An 11,186-nucleotide genomic window follows, 5' to 3' on the forward strand; every position below is an offset into this window, starting at 1 on the left:
CCGGCAGCACCGGGGACCCCACGCGTGGGGCGCGTGACATGACGTCTGCATGCAACGTAGCCGGCTCGGCCACCGCCCCCTCCTCGCGCGGCTCCGCCGCTGCCGCGCCGCCGAGATGGGAGTTGTCGCCGGAGCCCTCATCGGCGTCCGCCGGCACGAAGATGGGAGAGGATAGCTCGCGGACGGCCTTGCCATAGATCTCCTCGGGCTGCAATACATCGGGCACCCGCCGGTAGTGGCTGGAGTAGGGGCGACCATTCCGGTGGCGGCCCCTCCTTTCAGCCAACGAGAGGCCGAAACCTGTTCGGGTCCTGGTGACGTCGTCGGGAACCCCGTGCTCCCACGGGTGCGGCAGGTCTTCAGGCGGCGGCGCATCGTCGTCTTCATCGCCCCCATCACGCCGGACCGCGTACTCCGGGCGGGGAGGATAGTAGGTGATGGAGTCGACATGGACGAGCACCGGGTAGTGAAGCTTGCTGGGGAGGTGCTCGGTGCAGGCGCAGTTCTCCTCCTCCTCCTCCCCATCGAGCCCAAAGCCGGGCGGGAGGGAGACATGCGCCAGCGGGTCGGAGCAGCGGGTGCCTGGCCGGACGGTGAGCACCGCCTCCGTCGGCACCTCGTCGGGGTCGCCCACCCAGGCCCGGGCGACGAAGTAGGACATGTCGAGCTTGTCGAGGGATTCGATGGCCACCTGGTAGAAGAGGCATTCGGGAAGCAGGTCTTGGGCGGTGTTGACGCTGCTCGTGCGGCGGGATGCCCTGGATGAAGAGCCGCACGCTGTACCGGCACTTGACGGATGTCGCGAAGGTCAGCCGGTTCCACCGACGGATCAGCAGGGGCGTGCCGTGGGCGTGCACCATATCGTGGCCACGCACCAGGTCGAACCACCGGCGATGAGCAAAGCGCATGAAGAACGAGCCCGGCTGCATCAGGGAGACCTGAAGGCCATTGGTGGGCACATCAGGGAACTCGGCGTGAACGGCCGCCGCGACATCCGCGGGCACCAATGCTGGCGAGCCCACGGCGGTGAACACGAGGGCAGACTCGCGCAGCCGCGTCTCCTCGTCCAGCGCCTCCTGGGTCTCCTCGATCAGGCACACCGTCTTGCGACAGTGGCGGTTCCCCCTCGCCGGACCGTATGAGAAGCGTGCGGCCATCTCCATGGCCGGTGGAGGGGTGGTAGGGGGGGTTGTGGTAGGCGGCACGGGTGGTGGAGATGGGGGTGGCTGTGGGAAGACCAACCGAGAAAGGACAGGAGCGCGGTCGTGGTTAGGGTGACCTTGCGGGAAAGCGATGCGGGAGGAGACCGGTAGCCGCGGGGGAGGGGGGCGGCGGCGCGGCTCGTCGAGGGAGGAGAGCGGAATGCGAGGAAGGTGGCGAGAAGGGCAGTGGTGGGTGGTATGGCCGAGGACGAGGCAGTGGATGCACCAGACTTCACTACGGCAGGAGGCAACTCTCTGAGAGGAGCTGAGACACCGGAAGCACCTACCATGGAGGTCAGCCTTATAGGTGGAGCTGGAATGAATGTCGCGGCTGGCGGTGGTTGGGGATGGTGGAGTAGTAATGGCGTCGGTGCTATTGGCGGGTCGGAGCAGCGCCCCTTTCTTGCCCTTGCGGCGGACCACACGCCACTCCTGTGAAACGGCCCCCTGCGAAGCCGCAGGCCTGCCCGCCCCGGCGGGTTCATGGCCGCCCTAACCCACCACCACAATGGATTGAAGGCGCGGACGCGGTGGGGCAGACGGCGTAGGCGGCGCAGGTCTGATGGGCGAGGAGGTGCGAGGCGGGGCCGGCGATGCAGGCCTTGAATGCCCGGAGGAGACCACATCGGCGAACGATGGGGCCGGGGATCCGAGGGCGGAATCCACGTCCGAGAAGGCGACCCTCTCCAAGGAGGCGGGGCTGCGAGGGGACATGGCAGCCGGCAGCGAGACAGGGCCGGTGGAGACCTCAGCCGGGTGGCGGAGGCACGGCCGCACCGTCGGCACAGGGGCCGGCAACGCCGAGGGGTGGGGGGGAGCACGCTAGGAGAGCATGCTCCGCAAAGATGTGTTGTATCATTTTTATTGTAATGCCTTTTTTATTTAAATTTAAGTTCATAATGCAGACAAACATTTGAAATGCGGCGGTTGGTTGAGCGCATCAATGGATAAGTGACCGCAAACGGACGGTTGTATCCGTTTTACCGATGCAAACGGACAGAAACCGAACAAAATTCATATCATTTGCGGTCGTGCGTTGGAGTTGGCTTTGTAGTAATTTTGTATTTGCGCTTTGCCTCATAAGCCTTTGGTATTATATGTTGCTGCGTTTTAGGGAGGCTGTCATATAGCGACTCTGCTAGAGCTGCTCTAAACCATTCTTTTTAAGTTCGCGTTTTTTCACATCCAAATTTGGCCATTTCTCCGTAAAATTGGATTCTGAAATTGCAAATTGTGGTGGATTACCCGGCCGAGAGAAGCAGGTGAAAGGCCGAGATATTTCTTTCCTGTAGTCGTCGCCTCACGCTGCCCCTGAGTAGCTCCCGTAGTTCGCCGCCCCGTGCGCCATGAGTTGCGCGGCGGTGTGTGCTCCCCCCTCCGGTCTCGGCCGTCACCACGGCTTCCCCTCCTCCCCCTCGACTGTATGCAGGCGACGGGGGAGAGCCTCCTACACTATCCGGGCCTGTGCCAACTCCGGCGACGCGGATGACAGCGGCGGAGGTCTCCTACCTCGGATGGTGCTGCACGACTCGCTCGAGGCCGCGGGGGTCGTCACTGATCACGCTAGGGCGGCGAGGGAGGGGTTCGCGACGCAGATTGGGAGGCTCACGAGGCTCAACGCGGAGACCAGCATCGCCATCAGCCGCGGCGCCGATCTCGCGCGGGCCGCGCTCTGTATCGCGGCCGAGGACGACTCGCTCGTCTCCCACTCTTCCGTGCCGCTGCCCGTCGACGCCTTCATTGCTCGCCTTGACGACCTTTCCACCGGGTTCCTCGCCGCGGGATTCCTCCCGCCCTCCGGCGCGCCGCCCGAGGTCTTCTTCGACCACCTCGACCGCTACCTCTACGTCCACAAGGTAATTTGACAGTCAAATTGATGCGATCATGTTACATTTTGGGATAAATCGGCATAAATGCCATGGGCACATTTTGGTATCTATTTGAGACTCTGAATATGCAATTTCAAGCCCTTCATTAAATTATATGCCGAATGGTGTGTTCCATCTATCAGTTGTACCATCAATTGATGTGCTAACATGTTACCACGTTGCAATTTTTCATTCAGGGCTTTCGAAGAACAAACGTAGCATCAGATGCTCGGGCTATGTATCTTCACTCGGTATGATTGACCCTGTCTTCTCCGCTTTGTATGTAATCTCACGTGATTGCCATGTGTGTGGTCTATCCATTCTAATGTTGTTTTTGTTGTCTACAATTGACAGACTTTGACATGCCGATCAGGATCAGCTCTAATGCTTTCGTTGATATATTCGGAGATGCTAAAGACACTACGGTTATATGGCTTACTAGACTTCGATGAGGAGATCTCCTTTCCACATGATCTTGATGGCTGCCCTAGGGGCTATGACAAACGAAGAAGCAAGTTTTGTGATGAACCAAATATTATGACAGCAAAGTCACTTTTGGTTGAGGTGAGCTTATTTTGATCTTCATTCCAGATGTTCCATTTTCAAACGTCATTAGTCTGCTAAATAGCTGTGGAAGTATCGGGCAAGACTATCTTTGAGCATTTTCTAAATACTCATTTAATGTTTTTGGGGAAGTATCCTGCAATTGAGAAATCTTAACTCGCTCTGGTTTGCTGAATGGAGATATTTTCATCAGCTTCTGCACTAGCAGCAAAATTGCTACCATAGTGGTTTCAGGTTTCAGAATGAGACTTGAGTTCAATCCCTTCTTGGCAACTTTTATATGCAAATACTGTCAATGGTGTTTCGTAACTTTAGACAATTCATTCTCACGACATTCCGGACTAGCCTAAACTTATTATTGGGTTCTGTTCCATACTTATCCGTATACAAATCTTCTGTTCAGAAAATAAACTAGAGTTTGGCAGGCCTTTTCAGTTTTCACCACTTATTGCTTTCTTAGCTTCATACACATTATAAAATACAACTGTAAGTAATTTACTAGTAAGTGTGCCCGTGCGTTGCAACGGGAAACAGATCCTCGCACACCCCAAGTGGCTCATCCTTTATGCCACTTCTCTTCACCACCATCGCCAATGGTGTCATGTTGTCCACCTATTCGATGAATGTGATCAATCGCATCCTGCATTGACTTGTTGTTTCGTGAACTTGTAATCCTTTTTTTGTTGCCGACCCATCTGTACATGCAAACATACATGAGAATTTTCATTCTATTATCCTATATATATTTAATAAACATTTTACAACTATATAGTAATCAAACATAATAAATTGTATGCATTTTTAGTTTTAGCTTTTTATATTATTACTTCAAACATTTTACAACTAATCACATTAAAATATCTTGCAAAATATTTCCGCAACAACGTGCGGGACAGCATCTAGTTACTTGAAATGAGAACATCACCGCCGTTTGACATGTGCCCCCCCCCCCCAGCCCACAAGCCACACACACACACACACACACACAAACACAACCATGAATGCATAAAGAGTGATATTAAAATTGAGAAAGAAAGAAAAAACATCGCATCGTCTTCACGTTCCTCCACCTTGGATTCCAATGTCCAGTGACGGAGCCAGGATTCGAGTATAGGGGGGGCCGAGTACATATATTGATCTAATCTCATTGGTAATTACTCATCGCTGCTACTAAAATTGTCGATCATTGGGGGGGGGGGGGGGGGGGGGCAGGCCCCTGCTCGTCCCCCCCTGGCTCCGCCCCTGCCAATGTCACCCTGGCGGTGTCAGCGGCATTGATGACATCGAGGGCCTCTTTGAGCTTTCCGGCATGCTCCACTGCCTGGGCTTGGAGGGCCTCCCTATGCTTCTGCTCGAGCTCCTCGATGAGCCGACATAATGAATGAATGGATTATGTCATTCAACACTTTTAGGCGCATAAACGGCGTACCATGGGTGGAGCATAGACAGGCAAAGTTCCGGCGAAGTTAATGAGATGGATGCTTGAGGCGGTGCAATTCGTGCACAAGAACTTGCGATTCGGTTTGGGTTACAATTGAGGGAGACCATTTTATATGTGACTTCCGACTTTCAGAATAAGCAAAGAGTCCGTCAACCGGTAAGACTTGTGTAAAAATAAAAATGTACAAACTGGACTATTGTATCATGAAGGGAGAGTTGGTTGCAAATATATAGGACTATTCTTTACTATTACTGAAGTAACCATAAGATTAAAGATGGCATGCATTACGCAAACCCTCTGCTATATAGCTTAGGTGGGCAGTCCATCGATGAACTTGCTAGTGAATATTATGTATTAGAAACCTTTCAATCAACTTCTACTGGGAACTATGATAATGTCGATGAATGCATGAAGGAAATCATAAGTATACCAACAGTAATCTAGTAAGAAAGGAAATAATCATGACAAATACGATTAAGAAACTGTAATCACTTGTAATATTGATCACCGTCTGCAAAAGAGCCAAAGACTGACAACTACAGCCGAATCCAACAAAAAGAATCAATGGAACAATACCAATGGAAACCCTAGGACAGAAAACTACAGGTTTCAGTGAGTCTAGACAATATTAATTGGATAACTAAAAAACAAACATGATACCCTTGAGGGATATTTATGGACGGGAGGAGCAGGGTAACATGTTTTTGGAAAACCTACTAAAACAATGAGACTGAATTAGTGTAAAAACTTGTGAAACCAAATGACAACTTAATGTGAAGAACTGTCTGTCAATTAAAAAGAAAGGGAATGTTATACATCTCTTGTTTCAACTATGCAATAAGGCACACCCCCATGCTTGTCCTAGAAGAGGAACTTCATGTCAGCATATCATGACTAAGAATAATTGTGTGGAACACAAATACTCAAAAATACAGTAAGAAAACATTAGTAGTTTACACTAATAAGTGGCACTCGAGGATAGCAGAGTTTTTCTGGACACTTGTAGCTGCTGCCGGCAACCTTGAGGTGGCCTGACAAAGATCCTAGTCTGCATGCTCTCTACTATTAGGAAATCCATTGGGAAAATCACCAACATATATCAAACAAAAGATGATGAGACTAAGTACATACCAGGAAGCAACGACACCTAGAGAATTAATTGGCACATGAGTACGTATGGGCAGTAATTTTTGGCACCACTGCTGCAAGCAGTGTGGTGCAGGCCATGCTAGGAAAGGAAATAACCTATCAGTTCTCTAGTTGTGTGTAGGAGGAGGCCATCCATACAAATCAGAATTAGGTACGTACTTAAGAAGCACTGCCTATATGTGCTAGGAGGTGCATTAGGAGTCTAGGACTATGATTTGGTGCCGCATCTGCCTAGTGCTATTTTTTGAAAAAGGGATATCTGCCTAGTGCTATGGCCGTCCTAGGTGTGCAAAACGAAATCTTGGAGGAACTCCGACACCATGTTAGCTGATCGCCTTCCCTCTCTGTATTCCTCAAGTACGCACTTGACGACGGCCACTCGTAGATGCGGGCTCGCGCCACACCGGACGTGCCGCACAATCTCTGCGATCGATCATGATCTCGTTGTCTTCTCCTCCACCCTCTCTTTCCCAATCTCCTTCTGCTCGTTGTCTCCCCCGATCATAACCTCCAGCAGCCAACCGTCCACGACAGCGGCCTGCAAGGCTGCAACACATGCACCGACGACACTGGTCGCAACAATGGTGGCGAGGAGAATGATGCCAGCGCGGAGGTGCCCACCACGGTTAGAGCAGCCCCAACGACGACGACGCGGGGTGGCGAGAAGAATGATGCAGGCGCCCATCACGGTTAGCGACGCAGGGCCGCACCCTACGTGGAGGTAGCCCTACTCTCGTGAGATTGTTCCTGTCGCTGATGTTGCCGTTGCCACCGTAGCTGTGCAGCTTGTTCACGTTGCCGCAGTTGCTTCAACTTCGATCAGCACGGCAGACGGCACCGATGTTGCTCCCGTCTTTGGCAACGATGTCGCTAGGTTTAGGGTTTCTTGCATCAAACCTGGAGACGGATTGAGTCGACATCGTTGGCTCTGTTTTTATTAGCGAGAGTTGTAAGTCAGCGTGGCTAATCGAGATCGAGGATTCCGTAGCTTACACACATGACCTACACGTGAAAAAAAAGTTGGAAACCAACCAAGAAAACCAGAACAGGGGAGGAGTCCCAGCAGTGATGGTATCCTGGCCCAGGCGGAGGCCCTAAACAGAAGCGAACCGATACCAGCCCAACATCACTACGTTCGGAAACAATTGTCACCCGCGAACGAAACGGTTTTAGTACCACCTCGCGTATATGTTTAAATTCAAATTGAAAGCGTAAAATCACAGGAAGAAAGCGTATTGTGATGGTGAACCCGACAAAGTCAATCCGTGCTTTATTATTAGGGAGAGATTTTCCTTAGGGTCTTTTTGTTTCACCCGCTCATGTTTGAGACCCGACAGTTCAGTTACACTTGCAAAGTTATTGCGTATCCCCCAAACCAGGTAACATTACATGGTTTTTACCTGATGATTCTGGATGTTACACCTGATTCGTATACTCAGAACCAGAAATTTAGGTGTCAACTCTTAATTGGGTATTTTTCTGAATAATATCTTAACTGGACTTTGATCTGGAACTGTATCCCAACCCTGAATAGCTTGCTCTGGGAGTTAGATGGTTGCTTATCTCTAAAGATAGTTTGCTTCTCCTAATGTTAGCTATCATGCTTTGGTTTTCTTCTTTTAATGGTGATTTTGTAAGGCTCCAAAAGTTGACATCTGTTGAATGCAATGACATTTGGGCTTACTTTGATTAATCCGTTTTCCAGATTTTACAAACTCTGAAGGGTATGTTTTGGCCGTTCCAGTCTAATCAGTCAAGTAGCTTATTTTTGAATGCTGTTGCTGCAAACCACCATGGCCCTGGTAATGTAGGCGGCAGTCAAGCAAGGTCATGTGGCAATATAAGGTTCGTTTTGTGTATAACCTGGTCAGCAGATAATTGCTATTGTCATCATACATGATACAAATTATGACACTAGAGTGACGTGATTTTATTTTTACAGTGCCATAGAGATGGCTGCTGCTAAATCTGCTCAACATAGGTTGATGCGTGGAGTATGGACTAATGTGCGCTTTGGTGATATGCGTCGTGCTTTGGCAGGTACAACACCTTTCCGTTTAGTATCTTATTAATCTGGAGGTGTATACAAGGACGGCGTGGTGGAACTCATGGATCTTCCGTTAAAATGATTAGAACAAGTCACCTCATTGATAATTCACAGTAGTGCCTTTGATTCTTCTGTTTCTTATTCATGATATATCCAAATTGTCCACACCTGTACATTCCATGTTCCCCATCATCAAGAATTTTGGAAACAGATAGGCCATTGCCTTTCTTTTCTGTATTTACCCTAAGTCCCGTTTTCTCCAAATCTGCATTTTCTAGCGGTCACTGATCAGGTTCATTCATACCATGCATCTTGATGGCAGCTTGCGAGAGACTGATCCTACTGAATCACAATCCCTGTGAGCTTAGGGACTATGCTGCCCTTCTGTACCACTGTGGCTACTACAAAGATTGCCTGCAGTACTTAACATCGTACCAAATTGCCATGGTATTTATCTTCAAATCTGGCATTCAGCCATTGTAAATACTACACCGCCTCTAAATGCCACTCTACATCTATTCCTTACAGGTTGGACAGCCCCGGACCAATCCACTGGAGATGTTGGAGGACGACACAGTGAACACTCTCACGGCACGAGTAAACCTAATTTTAGCAGAGGATGGCTGGGACAGCCACAGACCTGCTGCAAGTTACTGGACCAAAAACTCTGAGCCATGGTAGACACTCTTGACCGATCAGTGTATATATTTCACTAACTGAGACATGGATGTGCAACAACTTGTACATATAATTGTACCCTGGACGTTTTCAAGCATTTATGAAATGGGACTAAATCCTGGTGCCGTTCTCACATGTTTGATATGGCACTTTACATTAACTCGTATCAATTTGTAGTCTTTTCAGTTATGTTCACCGAAGAACTTGTACGAGATATGTACCATTGATGTAAACTCGAAAAGTTTACCACGGATCACAGTATCACACTTGCAGAAGATTCAAGGAATACTACTAGTATAGATGTAATCCAAACACAGTCATAGGGATCGAAGAAAGCCAAACAATATTGTCATTACACAGGATAACCAAACTAATTATGATAATAGTACCATATCACGAATTACTAGTACCACCGGATGAACTCTAATAGAGAAGGAATTGATTAAACCTCAATAATAAAACCTGACTATCTAGTAGAAGAGCAAACTGATCACTGAAGCAGCAAGACGAGACCGACACAAAGAGCGGCCATCGCTGCAGCGAGAGCGACGCCGCCAGCAGCAACCGCAGCGGCAGCAGACGACGTGCCCGGTGAAGACCCACCGTGCCCGCCGCCAGACCCAGAGCCGTCTCCGCCTTGGCCTGGCGCATAGGCTGCCGGACCAGGCGCGGGCGCAGGCTCGGCCGGGTGCACCATGACGCGCACGATGAGCCTCTGGCCCTCCTCGCAATGCCCCGGCTCACCGCTGATGAAGCAGAAGAAGCCCGGCCTATCGAGACGCACCGTGGTGCTGCCGTCGGCAAACCTGGAAAGGGGGTCCGTGGCGTTGCAGGCGTCAAACTCCTCGCGGGAGACGAGGAGCACCGAGTCGTTCTCGTACTTGAAGTCTGGAATCAAAACAGGATCAGGTTGCAGGACACACACACGACCCTGTGAGTAATCACACACAACACAAGTACGCTCGCCGTTGGTGACATGGTTAGGGTAATTGTGGGGCAGGAAATGGAAGAAACGATGAGATCGGTGGATGACTCACAGAGCTCGTCGGCGACGTGGAAGCGGTTGTTCATGGCCCACCAGCCATAGCTGGTGTTGGCGTCCGGGACGCGCCACCCGCGCGGGCCACCGACGTGGAACACGTGCCCCTGCGCCGGCGTCGTGAGCGCGGTGATGGCGACGAATGCAAGGACGAAGGCCAGCGCGGGGAGGAGGAGCTCAGGCTTGGAGGAGGAACCGATCATCAGCGCCGCCATGGCCCGCTCGACGACCTCGGATTCGGCGGCCCGGCGGCGGTGCAGCAGGACGCGGAGGAAGGCACGCCCGCGGCCGTAGGCTGCTCTCTCTCTCGTTGCTCCGGCCTGGAATGCAATGGCGTGCGCGGCTGTGTATGTGAAGCGCAGGCGCGTGCTCCAGGCGTGTGGTTTTATAGGGGAAGGCCAAGGGAGGCCGGGTAACTCCCCTTTGATGATGGAGGCTTGACCGCGCTTTGAATTCCGCTCGCTGCTTCGTGGGGGAGGTGGGCGGGCGTGCCACGGACGTGCTTAATGAAGGAGGGGGAGGATGTGAAGGTGAAGAGGCGGTTTAGTTTCCGCTGATTACCTTGGATAGAGCCGCGCGCGCTCTTGATTTGAATTGAAGACGGGGAGGATGTTCAAACGGTTCGGTTGGCTATCGTTTGAATCTTTTCTCCTCGGGCCGGGGAACGTGTCTACGTTTTTCCGTATGTATATTGTGTTTCCCGTAGACGCGTAGCCGGCGTAGGACTCCTACGCCACGAGTGGGTGGTATACCTGGCCATATGTCAGGCTCCGGGCCGGGCCTAACAAAGCCCATAGCAGAAAACCCAGGCGTCAACCCAGCCCAGTGTTAGACTATGTATAACTTTTGTAACTATGTACGTATTGTAACACAACCATTATATATAATGAGATAAGCCACCCCTAGAGGGTTGTGCTGGTTCCCAAAACTTATTGTCTTACATGGTATCACGCTAGGTTACGATCGCTTCCGCTTCTAAACCTTAATACCCGCACCGTCGCCGCAGCCGCCGCCGCCTTCACCGCCGCCGCCGCGCCACCGATCGCGCCGTCGCCATGTCGAGCGCCGCCACCACCGGTTCCACTGCTGCGGGCTTCCTCCCGGCCTCTCTTGCGGCTCTGCTCAACCTCCCGCTCGATGCCGTCTCCGTTCCGGCTCCGATCGGGACAAGGAGCATCGGCTCCGTCTTCTCCACGTC

General features: G+C 51.4%; 2 protein-coding genes across 2 annotated transcripts; one reads left to right on the forward strand and one right to left on the reverse strand.

Annotated features, from left to right (window-relative positions):
- Positions 1-2,457: 2,457 nt before the first annotated feature.
- Positions 2,458-9,084, forward strand: LOC123061085 (uncharacterized). The gene is made up of 7 exons (XM_044484005.1): positions 2,458-3,058; positions 3,268-3,321; positions 3,425-3,634; positions 7,930-8,069; positions 8,167-8,264; positions 8,594-8,718; positions 8,800-9,084. Exons 1-7 carry the CDS (start codon positions 2,549-2,551, stop codon positions 8,950-8,952), a joined length of 1,290 nt encoding a protein of 429 aa, XP_044339940.1. The 5' UTR covers positions 2,458-2,548; the 3' UTR covers positions 8,953-9,084.
- Positions 9,085-9,250: 166 nt separating this feature from the next.
- On the reverse strand, positions 9,251-10,484 carry LOC123061086 (early nodulin-like protein 1). The gene is made up of 2 exons (XM_044484006.1): positions 9,987-10,484; positions 9,251-9,837 (listed from the first exon to the last, which is right to left on the reverse strand). Exons 1-2 carry the CDS (start codon positions 10,201-10,203, stop codon positions 9,440-9,442), a joined length of 615 nt encoding a protein of 204 aa, XP_044339941.1. The 5' UTR covers positions 10,204-10,484; the 3' UTR covers positions 9,251-9,439.
- Positions 10,485-11,186: the final 702 nt, after the last annotated feature.

Source organism: Triticum aestivum, chromosome 3A (assembly GCF_018294505.1).
Source record: "Triticum aestivum cultivar Chinese Spring chromosome 3A, IWGSC CS RefSeq v2.1, whole genome shotgun sequence".
NCBI lineage: Eukaryota > Viridiplantae > Streptophyta > Magnoliopsida > Poales > Poaceae > Triticum > Triticum aestivum.